At 38.7% G+C, this 24,434-nt stretch overlaps 1 protein-coding gene across 3 annotated transcripts in view; it reads left to right on the forward strand.

Annotated features, from left to right (window-relative positions):
- COMMD1 (copper metabolism domain containing 1) overlaps positions 1 to 24,434 on the forward strand; it is a 116,142-nt gene that overhangs the window by 56,106 nt on the left and 35,602 nt on the right. The window contains exon 3 of one of the 3 annotated variants that reach the window (XM_090280261.1): positions 8,544 to 8,607. The exons of the other annotated variants lie outside the window; for them this stretch is intronic. Coding sequence (XP_090136387.1) covers positions 8,544 to 8,573 — 30 coding nt within the window. The 3' untranslated portion in view covers positions 8,574 to 8,607. Of the gene's footprint in view, positions 1 to 8,543; positions 8,608 to 24,434 lie in introns of those variants that run through there. 3 annotated transcript variants of the gene reach the window in all.

A 24,434-nucleotide genomic window follows, 5' to 3' on the forward strand; every position in this document is an offset into this window, starting at 1 on the left:
TTGATTTAATCTCTGGATTTTATTTCCTCACCACTTGTCTCGCATGTGTTTTTGTTCGTTTCAGCAGGACTAGCTTTCATTCCTTCCCTGTCTTGTTCCAAATCTTTTGTTAATTCTGTAAGCCACCTTATGATTATAGCTCTGAACTGAGTCTCAGAAAGATTTCCTATTTGTTTGTCTGTCAGATCCCGCATCTGCTGCCTCGTGAGCTGTGTCACTGGGATTTCAGTCGTTGTCTGCTTCATTTTGACAGTCTTGCGTTTAGCTTTGCTTCCTGGGCAGGCTATAGGGGGTGGAGCCCGATGCACTCATCACTACGCTACCCGGCGACCTTTTTCGCTGCACTGTGGCACTTTGTGTGGGGGCAGGGGTCCAAGATGGATTCCTGCCGTTACTCTCTGCTGAGAGACCGGGATCTGTCCCCCCGCCCTCTGTGCCTCACCGTCTGAGGCAATGGGGGGCCTGCCTTTCCCAGCTTTGGAATCGTGAGCTGCGGGGTCTCGACTGCAGCCAGGATTGCTCCCCTGGCATTTCTCGCAGTCCCACAGCTATCCCCACTGCTACCATAAACAGCACTGTGGTTTCTCGCCCCTTCTACCATCCGGATGAGCACTGCTGGTTTATAACTTCATACGTTGGGCTTCCATTTAGTTTTATTTTCTGGAATTTCTGGTTATCTTTTGTTTTGAGGTAGTTGTATTCCTACTTAGTTGTGAGGGAGACCAAACGTGTCAGTCTAAGCCTCCATCTTGGCCGGAAGTCCTGAAACTATTTTTTTATAGACATTACCCCAAATGTTGTGATATTATTAATACGTTATTATTGTCTCTTATTTCAGTATTTCAAAATATTTGGGTAAATCCCTGAACATGATAATGGTAGACTGACATATAGGGAGGGCTTAGAAAGGAATCAATATAGGTGTTTATTCCTAGGTGAATACTCTAGAACAGTAATTTTTAGCCTTTTTCATCTCATGGCACACATAAAGTAATTACTAAAATTCTGTGGCACACCAAAAAAAATATTTTATTTTTTGCTGATCTGACCAAAAAAAATAGGTGTAATCTTGATTCATTCACACTAGACAGCTATTTTTGTGTTGGCTGCCGTCATTTTATTATTTGCCAATCCAAGAGAAAAGAGGTCAGTGCCCCTGACTTAATAGTCAGGTAGTGCATGTTTTAAAAATTCTTGCAGCACACCAGTTGAAAAATCACTGCTCTAGAATAGCGATTTACTTTCTTGATGTGCATTTGAAATACCTGGAAATCTTACTAAAATACGGGCTCACTACATCTGAGGTGAGACCCAAGATTCCATTTGGTGATAACACTATTCTCTGACCAAAGAGGAGAAGGTTAATTTTTAAAATGCTTTCTGCTTTTTTACTTCTGTAACTTCACTTTTTAGATATAAAAGAGATAAAGCTAATATTGGAGAAAATTTGAGAAACACAAAAGAAGGCAAATCTCTAGTACTAATCTCTACCACCCCAATGAAGTTGCTAGTACTTTATGTATTTTCTTTCAGTTATTTTAAAAATATATCCTTACATATAATCTATGCATTATACTATTTTTTAATCTGCTTTTGTTGAATAAAAAGAAAGAGAAAAATTTCCCACCTTTTTTTCCTCACTTTTATTCTCTTCTCTAATACTACATTTAACTTATCACTTAGGAAGAGCCTTGCTCAGAGGGATAGAGGGTCACATGGCTTGCTGTGAAGACTTCTTTTTGTAAGCTTGACTATGTCATGTAGCAGTTAAAAATATATTTCTCATAATTGGGAAAAATGAAGCTCAGGAAAGTCAAATTAGATTTTCTTTTTTTCTTAGAAATACATAACGGATATTCTGAAACTTAACCTCATCAAGGACACCATTTCTATTTGAAATTGAACTTCTGTTTTTCTTAAGGAAATAATTTTTCTTCCTTATAATTAGAAGCTCAGTGACAAATGTGCACTGTGATTTTTCAGTTACTGAAAATCTGGGTGAGTTGAATTCTGTGATAGTGAAACTTGTTTTCCATTTCCTTATCTTACTGGTTCAGAAATGCCCTGTAATGAAATTATAAATAAATTTACAGATTGTTAGAAAAAATTACCCTTTGCTCTATGCTTTTGTTGTAGCTTCTTTATTACCTGCTCACCTCATTTGGCCTAGTATGTCTCCTAATAGGCTTCTAGATGAACAAGCAATTAGTTTATACTCTGGAGTTTTTGATTATTTTTAAGGTCCATTTAACTTAAACCATCTGAGGTCTCTGAAGTTTCATCGAACCATATATACTTCTCTAATCTCAACTAATAATCTGTAGAAAGCATCAAATTTTAAAAATAGTTGTCGCTGTAGTTTTAAGAGATTTTATTGCTGTGCTGAAAAGTGTAACATTTTTTCATATTGTGTCTTAATTGCCAATCTAAATCAGTGATTTATAACAAATTTTCTTCTCATCTTTGATCTTTGTCTTCTATAGCATTGAAATCTTTCAAGCCTCTTGATACTTTTTTATTTTTATTTTTAAGATTTTATTTATTTATTTTTAGAAAGAGGGGAAGGGAGGGAGAAAGAGGGGGAGAGAAACATCAGTGTGTGTGAGAGAGAAACAATCAGCTGCCTCTTGCATGTGCCCTGATTGGGAATTGAACCAGCGACCTTTAGGTTTGCAGGCCGGCACTCAATCCACTGAGCCACACCAGCCAGAGGGATACTTTTTTAAATTGACAAATTTCTAAGAGTGATTATATAATGTATCCCATTAGTTATTTAGCCTTGTTTTGCTGTTGAGAGTGATTGTTTCACAGATTTTTTTAGGTGTGACTCTTAAAAGGATTTTTAAGTCTCCTATGGTTATATCACAACTGATACCATTTGGGCCTCCTGGAATTCATTGAGAGTTACACTGCGAATAGTCCAAAGATTTTTAAAGCCATATGTTCAGTAAAGCATATTAATGGTTTAGTGAGCTCATGTAGTGTTATCAATGTGATTAGGCTTCATAGCAACTATCAGCATTCTGTGAATATGCCAAAGACTTAGCTCATTCACTCAGCTGGGTTAACTCTTATTTATACTATACAAACAGCTTTTAGACCTGCCTCATTATATTTCCTTTCTCAGAGAATGTGTCATCCTCTCTCAGTCTGCTTTAGTGAGATGATTTTACAGTTCATTCAAAGAGAATCTTTTTACCATCCTTTTTTTTTTTTTTTTTTTTTTTTTTTACTTATTTTATTAGTTGGGATTATGTTCAGCTGCTAGTTACAGAGATTCAAATTAACAGGCTAAAAAGACAGAAATTTATTTCTCTTTTACGTGAAAGTTCAGAGGTTCCACACAGTGTCAGAGTCCTAGAATTTTCCATAGCAGTTACAGGACAAAAATGCCACAAATTGTGTTAAATAGAAAAGTTTTTCTGGTAATTCAGACAGGATGCTTCATAGAAACAGAACATGAAACGATGAGAAGTAGGGATCCCTGGAAAAGAAATGAACACCAAGACCAGCTATGGGATTAATAGGGTTTTATACAATGAGAGGAAATGGAGTGATGTGTCTACCTTGCTTTTTCAGCAGATGGAGAAATAATGTTCTTAACTCTTAACAATCCAAATGCATTTTTGAGGCTAATGAATTGAATCTAAGGCTGGAACTTTGAGAAAAAAAGTAAAGAGAAGGACAGTTCCTTCTTTTCAGTTGTTTGAATGAGCTCAGTGAGTTTTTTGGGGATTGACTGACTTCAGCAATTGAATTTCAGGGATGACTGAAATGGTTGTCTTGGCCATAATGCAGTCCACCAGAACATCTGGAAAAACATTTGACCCAATTGCAAGGAACACTGGGCATGTCCATGGATATCACATTGATATCATGTCTTTTACCCCAGAGAAAGGAGCTTTTTATGAATGAGTTATTATGGTTGACATATTTTCTGTGTCCATAGAGTGTTTATATACTGCTGAATGTTTCATTTTAATTTTTGTCCATTGCTTTTTTAGAGGGAGAGAGGATGGTGGCGGGCAGAGAGAGAGAGAGGGAGAGAAAGAAAGATTGGTTGTCTGGTTGCCTTCAGTTCCTTAAAAAAAGATTTTATTTATTTATTTTTAGAGAGGGGAAAGGAGAGAGAAAAAGAGGGAGGGAAACATCGATGGGTTGCCTGTCACATGCACTCAACTGGGAACCTGGTCTGTAACCCAGGTGTGTGCCCTAATGTGGAGTCTAGCCTGTAGCCTTTTATTTTCTGGGACAATGCCCAACCCACTGAGCCACATCAGTCAGGGCCTTGGTTGCCTTCTTGTACACACCCAAACCAGGGATCAAACCTGCAACCGTGTTATGTGCCCTGGTTGGGAATTGAACCCATGCCCTTTCTGTGTATAGGATGATGCTCCAACTGGGCTTCACTTGTCAGCGCTCATACGGTATTATTAAAGTTATTCTGTACTGGATGGAAGCAAATATATATTCAAGGGAACACAATCAGTCTTATTATATCAATATTTGTCATTGTGAAAATATTCTATTTTTATATGGTAAGTGGGTTATGAAGTTTCCTACAACAGTACGATGTAGAAATTCAAAATATATGAATCAAAACTAACTACAACTCCAGACCACCATGATTCTGAAAATTACAGTAGTGATATTTTGTATGCAGTTACTTTAAAGGGAATCTGGAATTTAATTATTTTTATTTCAAATGCTCTTTTAAGAGTACTACCATTAGATGATGAGGACATGATGCTTACTATACTTCTTAATTTGTTTTTCATGAAAGCCCTCAGTAAAACTTTGATAGATTATAGTTCAAGGCAAAAATTAACCGAGCTGTTTCTGTACAATTCAGAGAGGAAGAACCATTTAACTGGAAAATTCTTTGTGATGACTTGAATTCTGTTATGAAGTTTGATTATTAAATTAGAATTAGAAAAGCTGTGGGGGAAAAATGAGAGAAAAAGAGAAATAAGAATGGGAAGTAGCACCCTGGCTGGTGTGGCTCAGTGGATTGAGTGCCGGCCTGTGAACCAAAAGCTTGCTGGTTCGATTCCCAGTCAGGGGACATCCCTGGGTTGCGAATCAGGTCCACAGGTGGGGGTATGCAAGAGGCAACTGATGGATGTATCTCTTACACATCGATGTTTCTTTCCCTCTCTTTCCCCCTCCCTTATCCATTCTCACCAGATTGTTTCTTTGGTTGGTGATGGGAGTAGGAGTGGAGCTCCAATCCCTAAAGTCCTATTTTTTCACTTCTTCGCACTTTTCTTTGACATTTGCTGCTAGTCTACAATGCTTGGTTTAACCTTTGAGGAAATAAATAAATAAATAAAATCTTTTAAAAAAAAGAATAGGAAGTAGCTAGTCATATGGAAGAAATATGTGACAAACCCAGTGGACTTGGTACGGTGGTTGGGTTTTCCACTTACCACTCTAGAAGTGCATCTAAATTAACAGTGATGTTTCCTGGTTAGCTTGGCTGGTTATAGGTTGTGAAACTGACATTAATCAGACTTACTTTGACTTGGTTAAGGGTTCTTGTCCCCATTTTTTTAAAGATAAAGTTGGAGAGGGGAGAACTAGATTCTTGAATTATTTATTTATAATTCCATAATTATTTCCTGAAATGACCAGCAGAAGAGAAACACCCACCTCACCTTTTTTCTTCTCTTTACTATTGGCCTTTAACTTTTACAATGATCTTTGTGTAGGATTTCAGTACCTATACCATAGATTGAGGGAGAAGAGGGCCATAGATCTGCATGAAAGTCATTATGAAAATACCTAAATTTCCAGGGGACAGTGAGGGGAAATTTTGACTACAGCTGCTTCACTCCTATAATGGCTGATCAGGGATGCAAATCAAGGCCAACTTTATACAAATTTAATGGGCTAAGTTTGTTATTGGTAAAATCCTAGGTTTAAGTTTTAATATCCAGATGTGGAGAAAAAGATGGAAACATATTCATGAGTTCTTAAAATTAGACACCTATATGAAAAATTAGAAAAAAAACATTTTATTTGTAATCTATTCAAGGCATTTTTCTATGTTTTCTCACTTGACCTTCAGTGATCATATATAGTAGTTGGTATTTTTATTCCCTCGGCATATGGAACTTTGCGACTTCAGTTCATTGATGATAAGACTTTTACTAGAATTAATTTCCATTGATTTTTAGTCCCATGTTCTATATGGGATGCTGATTACTGTCTCAATTCCCAGTTAATAAAAAACATACTGATCACAGTGTAGCACCAAATCAAAGTCATTTGGTTTAGGGTCTGTTCTTACTCCACACATGAATGAATTCAAAATGGATTAATGACTTAAGTGTTAGACCCAAAATCTTAAAAATCCTAGATGATGAGTGGAAAAAACAATGATAGGATATTTACATGATGGAATACTACTCAGCTTAAAAAAAAAATTTACCCTTGCAACAGCATGGATGGATCTGGAGAACATTATGCTAAGTGAAATAAGTCAGTCAGAGAAAGACAAATGCCATATAATTTCACTCATATGTGGAATCTAAGAAGCAAATTTAACAAGCAGACTGACTCATAGATAGAGAGCAGATGACAGCTATGGGGGTGGTGGTAGGTAGGGAGTAGAGGGATTGAGCAAAAAGGAAAAACTTTGGTTTTTTTTAATATGCTTTATTGATTATGCTGTTACAGTTGTTCCAATTACTTTTCCCTTTGTTGCCCTCCACCCAGTGACATCCCTCTCTCCAGTTATCCCCCACCCTTAGTCTATGCCCATTGGTTGTGCATATAGTTCTTCTCAACATCTTTCTGTCTACTCCACTCCCTCCTACTATGCTTCTTAATTCCTGTACCATCTCCCTTCCTTTCCACCCTTCCCCCTCCCTGCTTACCTCCCCCCATAATTTTCCCCATGCCTATAATTCTGTTCACACTCTCGTTGCCTACTCAGTTTGCCTGTGATTCGATTCCCTAGCTTCTGTTGTTGGTTGTTGTGATACAGTTTTCATTTTAATGTTCATAGTTTTGATCCTCTTTCTCCTAAACAAGTCCCTTTAACATTTCATATAACAGTGGTTTGGATCTGATGAACTCCTTCAGTTTTACTTTGTCCTGGAAGCACATTCTCTGCCCTTCTATTCTGAATGACAGCTTCGCTGGATAGAGTAGTCGTGGTTGTAGGTTTTTGTTTTTCATTACTTTGAATATTTCTTGCCTGCAGAGTTTCTTTTGAGAAATCAGCTGAAAGTCTTATTGGGACCCCTTTGTATGTAATTCTCTTCTTCTCTCTTACTGTCTTTAAGATTCTCTGTTTATCCTTAATTTTTGACATTTTGATTATAATGTGTCTTTTTTTTTTTTTTTTCGCTGCTTTTAGGATTCTCTCTTTATCTTTCACCTTTGGCATTTTTATCATGATGTGTCTTGGTGTGGTCCCCTCTGGGTCAGCTCCCCTGGGACTCTCCATGCTTCCTGGACTTGTATGTCTATTTCCTTTTCAAAATTTGGGAAGTTTTCCTCCATTATTTTTTTCACATAAGTTTTTAATTCCTTGCTCTTCCTCTTCTCCTTCTGGCAGCCCCATGATTTGGATGTTGGCATGTTTAAAGTTGTCCCAGAGGTTCCCATGCCTCTGCTCATTTTTTTCAATTATTGTTTCTTCATTCTGTACTTGTTGACTGTTTGTTTCTTCCTTATGTTCTAAATCATTGATTTGAACCCTGGTTTTCTTCCCTTCACAGTTGGTTTTGTGTGGATTTTCTTTTGTTTCACTTAGCATAGCCTTCACTTTTTCTCCTACGCGTTTGCCGTACTCAAGGATACCTGTCAAGCCTGTGAGCATCTTTATCACCAGTGTTTGGAATTCTGCATCTGTTAAGTTGGCTATCTCCTCATCTGTTAGGTTGATTATCTCATCCTCACTTAGTTCTCCCACTGGAACCTTGATCTGTTCTGCCTTTTGGGCCATACTTCTCTGTCTCCTCATCTTGACAGGTTCCTGTGTTTGTTTGCCTCTGTGTCTTAGGTAGAGCTGTCGCTCCTGTTATGCTTGCATGGTCAAAAGCAGTGAGGCTTGATTTTCCCCAGTGCTAGGACCGTAAGCTGCGTGGTCTGGTGAGGAGCTGGGAACACTCCTCAGGTGTCCCTCCTGATTTTTTAAAATGCGTACTGTGCTTTCTGCTGGCCTTCTGCTGGCCTGCTGCTGCCGCTGCTGCTGCCTCCACCACACCACATCCTCTCAGCCTTGGATCCGCCCCTCCTACATGTCTGGATGAGTATTTCTTCTTTATATTTTTGTTTGTTGAACTTCCATGCAGTTTGATTTTCTGTAACTTCTGGTTGTCTCTAATTTTGAGGTAGTTGTGTTCCTTCTTAGTTGTGGAGGGAGACACAGCGTGTCTATCTATGCCTCCATCTTTGCCAGAAGTACTATATAAATATTTTAGAATAAAAAGCACTAAATGTTAAAGTCATTCATGAGATTTTAGTTTAATATTAAAACAATGACTTATTTATCATAGCAACAGACATTCTTTTTTAATATATTGACACAGGGTATGCGGCAGAACAACCGCAATCAGTAGAAAATACAGAAACTGTCAAGAAGAAGGAAACCACCGCTCCTGATTATAATGTGTCTTGGTGTGGTTCTCCCTGGGTCCAGTTGTTTTGGAACTCTCTGTGCTTCCTGGACCTGTAAGTCTTATCTCCTTCCCCAAATTTGGGAAGTTCTGCTTCATTATTTTTTCACATAATTTTTCAATTTCTAGTCCTTCTTTATCTTCTGGCAACCCTATGATTCGGATGTTGGCCCGCTTATAGCTGTTGGATAAGTTTCTGAGCCTCTCCTCATTTTCCTCACTTCTTGTTCCCTGTTTCTGTACTGGTTGACTGTTCCTTCCTAAATTCCGATTTGTTGATTTGATCCCTGGTTTCCTTTCCCTCACCACTAGTTTAATATGTGTTTTTGTTCATTTCAGCAAGACTAGCCTTCATTCCTTCCCTATCTTGTTTAAGATCTGCTGTTAGGTCTGTAAGCACTTTTATAACCAAAGCTCTGAACTGTGCCTCAGAAAGATTTCCTGTCTGCTGCTTCGTAGGATTAGAAATTTGCTGTCTGGTCAGCTGCATCACTGGGATCTCTATCATGATCTGTGCCATCTTGAACAGTTTTGTGTTTACCTTTGCTTCCTGGGCAGGGCTATCACACCTCTTATGCTATAGAGGGCAGAGCCCCATGCACTCGTCACAACCTGGTGACCTGTCTCACCACACTGTGGCGTTTTCTGTGGGGGTCGGGGTCCAAGATGGATTCCTGCTATTCACTCTCCGCTGAGAGACCGGAAGCATCCTCCTCCATCCCCACCCTGTCCGGGCCTCACAGTCCAAGGCAATGGAGGTCTGCATTCCCTGACTTTGGAATCGCAAGCTGACGGGTCTGGTCTGCAGCCGGGGGTGCTCCCCAGGCGCTTCTCACCTCCCCTTAAATACAGGTGTCTGTGCTTACTGCTGTCCTGCTGCTGCCACGGACAGCACAGCTTAACCTCTCCTCCCTGGCTTGCCTCTCCTACCTGTCCAGATGAGCACCACTTCTTTATAAGTTCATACGTTGGACTTCCATTTATTTTCTGGAACTTCTGGTTATTGCTAGTTTTGTGGTAGTTGTATTCCTTCTTAGTTGTGGAGGGAGACGGAGTGTGTCAGTCTAGGCCTCCATCTTGGCCAGAAGTCTCCTGTGTTTGTTTGCTTCCGTGTCTCAAGGAGAGCTGTCGCTCCTGTTACATTGTAAGGGGCAGAGCCATAGGGATTAGTCAGTAACGGGCAGCCTGTTTTGCCACACTGTGGTGCTGTAGGCCGGGGAGGGATCTGAGAAGGAACAATGCTGCTTGCCCAGCACTCACCCCTCTTCCAGGCAGTTCTCCCACATCCGCACCGGACTGGTGCCCCTCTAGCTGCTGTCCTCGCCGTCGTTCCCAGAGTGGGTGGGTTTGTGGATGTTCTAGGACCTTGGAGGCCCTTAAACAAGCGGACTCTGCTGAGAGACCAGCAGTTTCTGCCTCCACCCCAACCCCCACTGGTTTGCACAGTCAAGAGCAATGAGGCTTGAATTTCCTCGGAGCTGGTACAGTGAGCTGCTCTGGTGAGGAGCTGGGAACGCTCCCCAGGTGTCCCTCCTGACCTTTTAAAACGTGTAATTGTGATTTCTGCCGGCCTGCTGCTGCCATTGCTGCTGCCACCAGCACACCACATCCTCTCTGCCCCGGCTCCGCCCCTCCTACCTGTTTGGAAGAGTATTTCTTCTTTATATCTTTGTTTGTTGGACTTCCATGCAGTTTGATTTTCTGGAACTTCTGGTTGTTTCTAGTTTTGAGGTAGTTGTATTCCTTCTTAGTTGTGGAGGGAGATGCAGCATGTCTGTCTACGCCTCCATCTTGGCTGGAAGTCCAAGAAAAGTGTTAATTCTTCAGCTGGGCGATTGGGCACCAATTTTTTAAACTCTTATTTTTTAAACTCTTATTTTTTTTAAACTCTTGTTATATGTTGCATATGTTCTTAAATACGTGACTAAATTTATTGAGAAAGACAAATGAAAGTTAATTGACTTTGAAAAGATACTGAAGAAATTTTGAAAAAACAGAGTACTGCTGTCAAAACCATTCAGTCCAACCTTATTAAATAGTTTTTGTGTAAAGCTGTAATATAAGGTAAACGTGGCTTTGTATAACAAAGGACAGATATTTATTTTATTCTTTAAGGCACTCTAAAATATGGGTTTATTTAGTCTTTATATCCTGAGAGACAGATACAATCATTTCTACTTTTTACATAGGAGGAAACTGAGATTCAGGAAAATGAAATAAGTTACTAAATAAAGGTCAGGAAGAGAATACTTGTCAGTAATAAAAATCCAGACTCTTCCTACATATCTTTCCATATTTCTTGGAGTTCTAACTTAGCAGAAACTAATCTCATAGCCTAATGGAAGAAAAAGGTTCAGTAAGAGATCTTTGAAATATGTTTAATAAAAAAAAAAAAATACACAACTAAACATAGTGAGGAAAGTACCCTGTTTTGGATACCTGATTATAATTAATTTTGGAGACTGACTAGAAACGAAGACAATTTTTCCTCTTTTCACATTTTACCACAAATAGAAAGCCTTCCGCAGTCTTAAGGGTTAAGTGTCTGAGCTCATTATCCTGAATAAATGAATGTCAATAAATATCTATTGCATAAGAATTTGTCATGTGGTTTAAAGATTTCCTTAAAACTAAGGAGATCCTTAAAACTAAATTTGTCCAATTTTTATGCCACGAGCTTGCACTGAGGGATCATGGGCAACAGGTTATTCATTTTATCTCTGCTCCACTTTTCAGTTTGTCAAATTCTGTATTATACAACACTGTGGACCCAAAGGGTTAAATGGTGTTCAAGGCCTTTGCTTTCTATGTCTTGCATTGTTCCTGAACAGCAGTATTTTAATTTGTCTTCTCTGTTTTCTCTATTACCATTTTTTTCGGCACACTGAAAACGAAGAAAAAAACCATTGCCGTCCACCCTCACCAAGTCTTTGAAGCCTCTAGTGAAGGAACTGTATTTGCTGCTTCTTCCTTCCCTCTGAACCATTAAGGCATAGATTGCAAATGGATAACATAGATTTTAGCTGACAGATATTTTATTTGGTGCACACTTTAAAAAAATTTTAAGTTATATGTCAGTGTTTAAAAAAACAAAACAAAACTGGAGCATTTACATTAATTTGAACTTTCTGGCTGTCTTAAAATCAAAGCATCATTGGGCTTGTATTTTATATAGCAATATTTGGCCAGTCCTTACCTCTCATCCCCTATCTCCATCCCACAGCTTGATCTTTAAGGAATCTCTGAGTAAAAAAGAAAAAAAAAAAGAGTTTATCTGTAATGCATCAGCCTCTGGATAGAGCCCTTTATTTGCTGTCTCAGTTAATTCTGGATATCGTCAGGTAAAGTAAACATTGTAACTCCCATTTTGTAGTTGAAAAAATGAAACCTGCTAAATGAATTTCCCAAGGCTTTGTAAACATGGAAGAACAAGAATTCAAATCCCATTCTTTATTGGTAGTAGTTCTGTTCACCTGACCCCATACCTGGTTCCCAGCCCATTCTTAAAGACAGGTTACTCTTCTTTATATCACCATTCACATTAGCCCAATGCCTATAAATATAGTGAGTGTTCCACAAATGTTTGTTGATTTCAACTGGATTTATCCAGGCAGAACTGAAAAATATTTGACAACTAGTTGGATGTTAGCCATGAGGGAAATGAAGACATTGAAGGAGACTATGGGATTTAAAGGTTAGTGACTGGAAGTAGAGTGATACTCTTTGGAGAAATAGAAAACAAAGGATGAAGAGCAAATGTGAGAGAGAAGGTGGCTAATATATGTATATTCACTGATTTCTGTGTGCTTAGGTCTTTACATGCCTTATCTTATTGCCAAGGAACTACTCTTATCTGCATTTTACAGAGAAGAAAATAGTTCAGAGAATTTAGATAATGTACCACTGTCTCAGAGTTCATAAATGTTGGAACTAGAATTTCAACTCAGGATTATGTGGCATTAGAGTTCATTTTAGGTGACAGATTAAAGGCACTAGCAGAATGGCTTTGTGGTGACATCTAGCATAAAGTTGCTAATATAGAAACTACTCAGGAGATATGTCAGGGCAGAAATTATTAATCTGAAGGTAATCTGCAGAGTTGATTGTCATAATAATGAGTTGGTTCACATTTACGTAGTGAAGGAATAAGGAAGATAAGAGATGTAAAGCCAAAAAATTGAGGAGCATCTGTTTACTGAGTGAGAAGATGAAGTGAAGATTTTTTTTACCTTTTAGGAATAAAAATAAATTTGTGTGTATTATTTGTTAAGAATAATTCTTATGCCATGACCAGTGTGGTTCAGTTGGTTGGGCATCGTTCTGCAAAGTGAAGGGCTGTCAGTTCAGTTCCCATCAGGGCACATGCCTGGGTTGCAGGTTTGGTCCCAGTAGGGATGTGCACTAGAGGCAATTGATCGATGTTTCTCTCTCACATCATTGTTTCTCTCCTTTTCTTTCTCCCTCCCTCCCCCTCCCTCAAGTAATTTTTAAAAATGTCTTTTAAAAATAAAAAAGAATGATTCTTATGAGACAGGTTCAGTTTCATATTGTTTAAACACTAGCTAGTGGTACATACTTAATTTGGTTTAAGGTAGGGGAAAATATTACTTATTGTTCCAATTTTGTAGTAAAATTACAAAATTAATTTTATTTTGTTAAGTATACTTATTAGAGTTAATATTGTAAAAGGAACAAATAGTGAACTTTAAACAAATAACTTCAGGATTAACCAAATCAATCCCTCCTTTTTATTTTGAGAAGTGACTGGTAGAGGGTAAAAAACCTCAATTGAAGATACTTATCTCTCTCAAATGGAGACTTTCTGGTATTAATGGCAAATTAGAGTTGGCCTACCAAACAGAGTTGACATTGCCATCCATGTCACAGGTAACTTGTACAGCCTTCTGCACAGATCCCTATTATTATATTTTAACTTTTGGACAGGGTCTGTTTCCTCTAGGAAACTGAAAATTCTGGGAAAACAAAGACCTAGTCTTTGTGGATGTGGTAGATGTTCAGAAACAAATTTTTTCCTTCACACTACATTTCTGGATCCCTCATTAAAAAAAAAAAAATCTTTCCAAAGAAAAGTTCTGTCTGTTTATTCCTTTGTCAGATCTTAACAGAAGATCAGTGAGAATTGACACAAGGCTTTTATGCAGCATTTAAATAAGTAGGGAGTGGTATAATATGAAGTGCTGAAAAATAAAACCTGTCTATAATCTTTTCAAAAGGACTAAAGTAAGCACCCCAAACAATTCTACATCCTGTGAAATATAAATAGTTGTGAGCCTCAGATTTCTTTGTCAAAAATGGCTGGCATTTTGTGTTATTTGCTTTTTTAAATCTACCTATCGTTTAAAGAATATGCTCCTAAAGAATGTCCTCAAAGAAGGCCAGGATGAAGATGAAACTAGCACTGTGTCTGCCTTGCTCACTGTTCTGTCCCTAGTGTCCTGTAGAGTTGGTTGTAAATAAGTGTGCTTTGATTATGTGAATAACCTGTGCACTTGGTGCATGTTAATTGGTGCCTAAGATGTACATTTGGGTTGCATTGTGGTCAGGAAAGAAGTTGGATGCACAGCCTGACAACAGTATCAGTGGAAGTTGTGTGCAATAGACTTCTAGCAGAGGAACAGGTTTATATAGTCCCAACTCTCTGTAAATAGTCACTCAATGGGATGAAGAACTCCCTTCTCAAGTAAATTTTATTTTTTAAGCTCCCTTTTGAGAATTACAAAAGAATACTTGCTTATAAAACTAGTGAAAAAATACAAAAATATTTGTTTTTAATAAGATATTCTCCAATTCTACCAATGGTCATGTTCTTTTACATTGCTTTCCTTGAAAATACAAACATAAGTATACTTACAAGGTTTTAAGGAGTGGTTGGATATTTTTACCAAAATTGGGCTATATGGTTCATATTACTCTTGACAACTTGCTTTAGCACTAAATAGATTATGGAAAACTCTCCAGTCAGTAGATATAGCCATAAATTATTCTTTTCTTAAGAGCTGCATAATCCTCACTTCACATCATAATAAACTGTTCTATTTATTGTACATTTGAAATGTTTCCACTTTGCTTTTAATTGCTGTCTCTGCCACTCCAAACCCGCAATTTTCAACTGGTGTGTGCCGCAGCAGGCACACTGGTATGCCGAAAGAGTTTTTAAAGTATGCAATACCCGACTAGTCAGGGGCACTGACCATTTTTCCCTTAGAATGTCAAATAAAAAAAATGACAACCAACACAATAGCAGTCCAGTATGAATGAATCAAAATTATACCTATTTTTTTGTTAGATTGGCAAAAAATATATATTTTTGGTGTGCCTCAGAATTTTATTAATTAGTTTATATGTGCCATGAGATGAAAAAGGTTGAAAATTGCTTATCCAAACAATCTAGCAAAAATATATCTCCTTCTCTACTGGTGCCTTTGTCTCTGTTAATAGCTATTGCTGAATCACTTCTCAGATGGTTGTAATATTTCGCACTTCTGCCAGCAATGCATAAAATTGTTCCTTTGTCTACATCTTTACCATCCTTGAATGTTACTGTTTTTTTCTTAACCTGTGCTTTAAAAAATGATACACCGTGTTGCTTTACCCTGCATTTCCTTATTCATTTGTGAGGTTGAGGCTGTTGTCAGTGTGTCCATTAGCCATCTATCTGGATTTCCTATTACCTGCCTATACACATCCTGTGCCTGTTTCTTCTATTGGATTGCTTATGATTTCTTTATCAACTGTAGGGGCTTTTTGTATTATAGGAGTTTAAAATGTATTATGTATTGCAGTTTATTGCTCTGTTTTACTTTGTTAATGGTGATTATTTTCCAGAAAGATTTTAAATTTCTATATATTCAGATATGACAATCTTTTTCTTTATGCTTTTAGGTTTCCAGATTTTTGTTAGAGCTCATTAAAAATTATTCTCCTGTTTCAGGTTTTTCTGTTTATGTTTTGACGTTAACATTAAATTTGCAACCCATTTGGTATCTGTTGGTATATAGTATAAGTTGGGCATCTCATTTCCCTTTTCTAAAGTGTCATTTAAATATTATACACCTATCATTGGACCTCCAAATTGACAGCTTATCCAGTAATTTAATATAATTTATCACTGGATGGATGAGTAAGAATTGGATATAAGACCCACCCTAAATGACCAAATTCCAGAAGTTCGTTCCATAAATTTTTGATTTGTGATGTTGAATTTTTTATTTCTCTGTTTACTGAAGAACAGAACAAATACTTTTTTTCAGTTCTGAATGCATATATGCTTTGTCCTTACTTGTACCAAGATCAAATAAATGTCCTGATATTGCATTGTTTTTTATCCCTTTAATCTAGAGCAGGGTCACCAAATTTTCTCTGATAGTAAATATTTCAGGCTTTGTGAGCAATGTGGTTTCTGCCACCCTATTCAACTCTGACATTATAGTGTGAAAGCCATACACAACGTGAAAAATAATGAGCCTATTTTCCATTAAAACTTGAATGAAAACAACAACTACTCAGAGCAAACTACCTTTGGCCCATGGGTTGAAGTATGCCAGTTTCTGATTTAGAGCTGCATTACCCTCCTGTTTTTGTGTTTGTTTCTTTGAAGAGTCTAAGCCAGCGTTCTTGTAGGATGTGTCTTCAGATGGCAACCATTTTATACATACCTTATCTTGCTAGTATTCTTTTAAATGGTCTGCATAGGTTCTATAGTTGTTGTAACTGGCCTACATCTAGATTAGACAAGCCAAGATTTATAGCTAAAGTTATTTTTTTCTTCTTAGTTTTGTAGTCTCTTCCAAGCACACACTTTAGGTAGACCTGAGGTAGGAAAAATGGCATTAGAAAATTTTCATTTATCATTGATAATTAGGATCTTTTATCTGTGCATTTCAGAGAGCTATAAGAATATTATCTCATAATTCTCAAATCACTCTCTGCAGGCAAATACTGTTATGCTAACTTATAAATGTAGTTGTGGTCTTCAAAAGGTTAGAGAGCTGCTTCACATAAGTTAAAAGCAAAAGTAGAGGTGAATTTTAAAAGCTGTTACTTAATCTTGCTAGACCACTGTAAGTCCATAGTTGCTCTTATTAGAATTATGAAGATTATTATGATGTAGTTTGAAATTTTTCTAGTCAAAAGATAAGATGAAATGGCAGTTTCAGTCTGTTCTAATTAGTGCATTTTATGCTTAACTAAACATTTCTGATGGGTGCTTATTAAATAGTTAATGATAATGGTCCTTCTTATCAAAAATATTTAAGCGTTTACAGAGAACAGCAGACACTATCTTTATTATTTATCACCTAAATGTCCTGTGAATAACATTTTGTTCTGATAGGTTCTCCAGGACTAGACAGTATATCTAGCATTCTAAACTAATTTGGCGTTCAGAGTATTAATCTTGTTAACTTTTGGATAGAGACATTACTATACATGAATGTGTGTTATTTTTACTTCAGACATATTTCTTCCTCTCATTTCCTGTTTCAGTTAATGGCATCTTATGACCCAGGCTGGAAATATCGGTGATCTTCATAACTTTTCTCTCCCTTATCTCTAATCCATTTGGTTACTTACTCCTTTATGTCTGCAGTATTTTATGTGCCCATTCATTCATTCCCATGGTCACTGCCCTAAATCAGTTCCTTTTCTCCTGGGCTCTAATCTTTACCTTTCTAGTCTTTCACACTGCTTCCTGCAATACACACCCAACCATTGAACTCTTCTCAAATGGCTTCCATTATCAGAAGTCCTAATACCTAAATATGAAATCTCACCTTGACTGTATCTCATCTACACTCTTCTTCTATTAGAATAGACTTTGAAACTTTATACAAATAATCTCTGCACTACTCCAGTTGTTCCCTCTACTCTGAAATATCCCTTCCTCTGTTTTTTCCTATAAAAATCTTAGTACAGATGCCATTTTTTTCATGAAACCCTTTAATTCTTCCCATCAGAATATTATTTCTCTTGTACATGCATTCATAATACCAGGACCAATCCTTTTATTTTTTAAAATATATTTTACTGATTATGCTATTACAGTTGTCCCAATTTTACCCCTTTTACCCCCCTCCACCTGATGCCCCCATTCCCTCCAGCAATCCGTCCCCCCCACCCCCACCCTTATTCATGTCAATGGGTCATGCATATAAGCTCTCTGGCTACTCCATTTTCTATACTGTTTTTAACATCTTCCTGTCTATTTTGTATCTACCAATTTGTACTTCTTATCCCTGCACCTTCCCCTTCTTCTCCCCCTTTCACCTCCCATTTGATAAACCTCCAAATGATCTACATATCTATGATTCTGTTCCTGTTCTGCTTGTTTGCTTAGTTTTTAAAATTTAGTTGTTGATAATTGTGAATTTGTTGCCATTTTAATGTTCATGGTTTTGATTTTCTTTTTCTTAAATAAGTTCCTTTAACATTCCATGTAATAATAGCTTGGTGACGATGAAGTCCTTTAGCTTTACCTTGTCTGGGAAGCACTTTATCTGCCCTTCCATTCTAAATGATAGCTTTGCTGGGTAGGGTAATCTAGGTTGTAGGTCCTTGCTTTTCATCACTTTAAATTGCCAGCCCCTTCTTGCCTGCAAAGTTTCTTTTGTGGAATCAGTTAATCTAATGGGAACTCCTTTGTAGGTAACTCTCTGCTTTTCTCTTGCTGCTTTTAAGATTCTCTCTTTATATTTAACCTTTAGCATTTTAATTATGATGTAACTTGGTGTGGTCCTCTCTGGATCCAACTTGTTTGGGACTCTTTGTGCTTCCTGGACTTGTATGTCTATTTCCTTCGCCAAATTAGGGAAGTTTTCTTTCATTATTTTCTTTCAAATAAGCTTTCAATTTCTTGCTCTCCCTCTTCTCCTTCTGGCACCCCTGTCATTCAGATGTTGGTACATTTGGAGATGTTGCAGAGGCTCTTTAGTTCTTCTTTGTGTTTTTGAATTCTTTTTTCTTCTTGCTGTTCTTATTGAATGCTTTTTTCTTCCTTATGTTTCAAATTATTGATTTGATTCTCAGCTTTATCCCCTCCTTTGTTGGTTCCCTGTAGGTTTTTCTTTATTTTACTTAATGTAACTGCCTGGGTCTTTTTATGCTGTTGCAGTACCCAATGAGTTTTTTGAGCACCCTGACCACCAGTGTTTTGAACTCTGCATCTAATAGGTTGCTTATCTCCATTTTGTTTAGCTCTTCTTCTGGAGTTTTATTCTGTTCTTTCATTTGGGCTATATTTCTTTGTTGCCTCATTATGCTAGGTTCCCTGTGTTTGTTTCTGTGTATTTAGTAAAGCTTCTTTGACTCCCTGTCTTAACAGCATGCCCATTATAGAAAGTGCACCTGTAAGTTGTATGGGGCAGAGCAACCTGTGTCACCACTCTGTGGCTCTGTGTTGGGGAGGGTTCAGAGAAGGAATAGTGTCTCTGCCTGAGCTCTGGAGTTTTGCCCAGGAGGAAGCTGTCTCCAGGCACTTGCCCTGTTGCCATTTACTTCAGTTTCTTCCCATATGCCACTGGTGCCCTTCCAGCTGTTGCCCTGGTGCTGAATCCCAGAAGAGGTGGGTCTGCATAAGTCCTAAGACCATTGCAGGCGCTTTAAGAGGAATCTCCTGAGAATCCTGCAGTTTCTTCTGCTGACCCAATCCCCACTGGTTTTTACAGCTAGGAGTTATGGGAACTCATCTTCCTGGTGCAGGAACCCTGGGCTGGGTGGTTTGATCAGGGACTAGGATTCCTCACTTCCAAGGTATGCCTCCTGATTTTTATCTACCGCATGTGAGTGTGGGACCACCTGTTTCACATCTCTGCGCCTCTCCACACCTCTCTGCCTCTCCATGCATCTCCATGTCTTTTTACCTCCTTCTTGTCTGGATGAATGTGGCTTTAAATCCTTGGTTGTCGGACACCATTAGCTCAATTTTCTGATGAACTTGGGTGATATTTGTTTTGTAGTCTAGTTGTAATTTTTGCTATAGTTGTGCGAAGCAGTGAAGCATGTTTACCTATGCCTCTATTTTGAGAGGAAGTCAGGACTAAACCTTTTCAATTACATCTTTGACATTTTCTTTTGAATTGTAGCTTATTGTATACATACATCTCTCTTCTGTACTACCATGAACTTGTTGTAGATGGAGACTGTATGTAGAACACAGTCATACCCTAATAACTTTGCATGTAGTAGTCTTTGCTTTCAATTTTTACTTGAATTTTATAACTCATTGAGCAGATCAATTGAGCAAGTTTAAGAATTGATTCATTTTCACGCTTATCTGAAATAGCCAACACGTCTACCTGGCTTTTAAAAGTTCTCTGTGCTCTACCTAGGGAAGCTTATTTTTCAGCTCTTCCTGAACTACAGCAAGAGGACATAGAGATGGCCAATAGATGCTCAACAGCACTAATTATCAGAGAAGTGCAAATTAAAACCACAGTGAGATATTACCTCATACCTGTCAGATTTGCCATCATCAACAAATCAACAAACAGGAAGTGCTGGTGAGAATGTGGAGAAAAGGGAACCCTTGTGCACTGTTGGTAGGAATGTATATTGGTGTGGCCACTATGGAAACAGTATGGAGATTCCTTAAAAAATTAAAAATAAAACTACCATATGACCCAGCAGTCCCACTTATGGCTATTTATCTGAGGAAATCCTAAATCACTAATTTGAGAAGATATATGTACTTCTGTGTTAATTGCCACATTATTTACAGTAGCAAACCCTGGCTGGTTTGGCTCAGTGGATTGAGCGTCGGCCTGCGAGCTAAGTGTCGCTGGTTCGATCTTCCAGTCAGGGCACATCAGAGAAGGAAAACTCTGACTCTAAAAAACCTCCGCTGCCTTGCGGCATACCTCTTCAGGGGAAAGGCTAAGGGAGTAAACCCCGACAGAAAATCCGGAGCCGGAGTCCCTAAGGCAGTTTGACGTTGTAGTCAACACTGGCAACTCCTGCGGCGCACCTGAAGCCAAGCTGTATTGACTCCGTCTTTCCCTTGGACCCTTCAGCTGCAAAGAGAGGGGGGGTCTGCTGCATGGGCAACAGCAGACCCTCCATATCACCCTGCCCAGGCTCTGTAGCTTCAGCTTCACTGGAGAGGACACTCCAGCGTCATCGCAAGATGTCGATTCAACACGGGAGGAGACAGATACCGTGTCACTCCGGAGTCGGACTGCACAGCCATTCTTGGCGGTGCAGATAGACTCTTAAGAAGCTACACCATCGTCTCTCGAGACGGACGGCTGCCGACGATTTACAGTAGCCAAGATATGGAAACAACTTGTGTTCATCAAAGATAAATAGATAAAGAAGATACGGTAATACGTATTACATAATGGAATATTACTCAGTCATAAAAAATGAAATCTTACCATTTGCAACAACATGGATAAACCTAGAAAGGTATTACACTAAGTGAAATAAGACAGACAGAGAAAGACAAATACCATATGATTTCACTTATATGTGGAATCTGAAAAGCAAAATAAATGAACAAACTCATAGATACAGAGAACAAATTGATAGTTGCCAGATGGAAGGGAGTTTGGCAGAATGGGTGAAAAAGGTGAAAGGGATTAAGAAGTATGAATTGCCAATTATAAAAAATAGTCACAGGGATGCATGTACAGCATAGGGGATATAGTCAGTAATATTGTAATAACTATGTATGATGTCAGATGAATACTAGACTTATCAGGGTGATTGCTTCATAAGGTACTTAAATGCCTAGTCACTGTGTTGTACACCTGAAACTAATATATTGCATGTCAACTGTAAATGAAAACTAAAATTATTAAAAAGTCTTTCATTGACTTGCCTTACCAATTGACCTGAGAGATGCACTTTTCCCTGCTGGTCCCAGCTAATTGGATCAGAGAGAACCCTGAACCATGGTAGCTCATCAATAAGCTAAACATATATATTTGTAACATGGTTAGGTATGACAGTCTCAGCTAAGGCAGAGATAATAAGTTTGGAGTAAGATAGAGTCTTTTCAGGACTTTAAGCTTTTTAATGTAGGGAAGCTGCCAAATGGTGATGAGCACTGTAGCTGAGAGGTTACATGGAGTTTGTGTTAGGGTAGTAATTACTGGCCGTCTGCTTATTGCAGTTTTTTGAAAAGAATAGAACTGATAAGCTGAAGTAGTGACACTGTGTGTGGGATGTGTGCATGTGTGAGATTGTCTGTGTGTATGTAAGAGAAAGAGACATACCTGAAAGAGTAACAGCAGGTCCATATAGTATCCTAGGCTCTTGGAGGCCCAGACTGGCCTCACTGTCCTGCAGACCTACCATGCTCATCCCAATTCTGTGCATTTGCTTAAATTGGTATTCATTCTTTTAGTCCTTCTCCCATCTTCAAGCTGTCCTGAATATTACCACCAGGTTAGTGTCTTAAAATCTCCTCTGATCATGCCATGTATCTGGTCAAAAATCTTTAATGATTCCTTCATAATTAAGTTCCTTAGAAATGTGTGCAACTCTACTTCTGGGATATTTTCTCTAAAAGAACAAAGTCCATTTAATTTGGTATTTTTAGTATCACAGGTTATGATGAAAGTCACTAACTGTTCTCTTGGCTCTTTGTTTCAAAGAATTTTACTGAGAGTATCAGCTGGACTGGAAGACCCAGAATCATTTGGTGCAGGATGAAACAGAAATGGCTCTGCGGCTTGTGTCTCTCTACCTGGTGAAGGTGGATGGTGGTGTGTTCTGGGGCTTGCACTCTGGTGGAAGACTTTCATGAGGCCAGCCTTCTGCCACCCAGCTTCTTGCTGACAGATACTCTGATGAGAACTGTCTGATGATGAACCTGACAATGTTTAAAACTGTCCAGTAACCTTTTCTGGGTTTTAAATTCTAAACGTTTTTATTGATCAGAAAGAAGTAGCCCTTTAGAGATCATTTAATTTTTGCTTTGAAAGCCTTGACCACCAGTGCCAACAGAGTTGACTTATAGTGAGTGTGGTTGGTTAAACTGGCATTCATTTGGGAATTTTTTAGAACTTCAGGTTTCATGGGTCCATGTTCAGCCTTATCCTCTATTTCAGAAAAAAAAAAAAAAAAAAGAGAGAGAGAGAGAGAGAGAGAGAGAACAGCAGTATACAACTCTTGGCAGGATATGAAACGCAATGATCTCCCTCATAATGGCTCTCCATTGTCTATAGGACTTTTTTAAAGGTTAGCTATAAAAATCTTAACTCTTTATTCTAGAACTTAGTGTCTTTCACACTTTTTTCCTATCTGTGTCCCATTCCTTCTCTAAAGGAATTCTCTTTTCTCCAAACTGATCTATTCATTCTCCTCCCCATAACATGCTGGGCATACATTTTCCTCAATGTCTTTGCACATGTTTGTGTAGCCTGTAATGTTCTCTCTCCTGTATCCTGCTTTCAAGGCCCCCCTTAATATTTACTTCCTCAAATCAGAACAATGACAAATTATATATCAGCATTAATAAGTACTTTTTTAAAAAATGACTTGCCTTTTCACCGGCAGAAGAAATTGCACTGTGAATCTATAGTTGCCCCTGGTTACTATGGGCATTTTAAAAATAAAATAAAATTTCAGAGGTGTTATACAAAAAATGTGGTTTTTGGAATCTTTTGAAATAACAAAAATCTATCAACATGGAGCCCACTTTTCTACAAACAATAGACTAAAGCTGAGAAGTGATTATTCCTTTGGATAATTCTTGTACTAACCTCTTCAGTCTCACCACTCCTCACTCTCTCTCCATATTGCCCCAGCCTGCTTTGGCTCTGTACTTGGCCCCCCTGCTCCACGGACGATTGAATTTAAGATGGTGGCTATACCGATACCAAAGGAAAATGAAAGTGTAGTCTTTCAAGGAGAAAAAAGAGAGATTATGATATCATAGTCCTTGATAATCTATGTTTTAACAACTAAGAAAGGGACTTGATACTTACTTCCTGCTTCCTAATTGATAATGATCAGTGAGAATAACTTATAAATGACATTTAATCATGGGGTCATCGGCAGCCGTCCGTCTCGAGAGACGATGGCGTAGCTTCTTGAGAGTCTATCTGCACCGCCGAGAATGGCTGTGCAGTCCGACTCGGGAGTGACAATCCCTGCCGCACTTGTTACAGGTGAAGGCAGATGGCTGTTGTTGCTGCTGTTGACGTTGCTTCCACCTCGATCTTTTCTGGACCGCCTCCTCGTTGCGCGCAGCCTCTGCGCGTGACGTACCTTGTCTGACCTCGAGCCTCCAGGCTAGGCGGTCGTCTGCTTGAACTTCCCATGTGTTGAGATTGATGGAGCATTGTGCCATGTCCTTTTTGCAGATGTCTTTGAACCGCAGTTTTGGGCGCCCTGTCATCCTCTGGCCTTCTGCTAGCTCGCCGTAGAGGAGGTCTTTGGGAATACGGCCTGCATCCATTCTTTTGACATGGCCGAGCCACCTGAGGCGTCTCTCACTAAGAACTGCATGCAAACTGCTCATGTTGGCTCGCTTCAGCACCTCGGTGTTGGGAACCTTATCCTGCCAGGCGACATGCAGGACGCGTCGCAGGCACCTCATGTGGAAGCTGTTGAGTTTCCTCTCGTGCCTTGTGTAGGTGGTCCACGTCTCGCTGCCATAGAGGAGAGTGCTGAGTACGCAGGCTTGGTAGATGCGCAGTCTGGTTTTCTCAGTGAGGCTGGAATTGTTCCATGCTCGCCGGTTCAGTTTGGCCATAACTGTGGCTGCCCTGGCGATTCTCCGGTTGACCTCCAAGTCAACTGACAGAGAGCTCGAGATGGTGGACCCGAGGTAAGTGAAGT

This window comes from Furipterus horrens, unplaced genomic scaffold (genome assembly GCF_987537825.1).
Source record: "Furipterus horrens unplaced genomic scaffold, mFurHor1.1.pri manual_scaffold_6, whole genome shotgun sequence".
In the NCBI taxonomy this organism is placed as follows: domain Eukaryota; kingdom Metazoa; phylum Chordata; class Mammalia; order Chiroptera; family Furipteridae; genus Furipterus; species Furipterus horrens.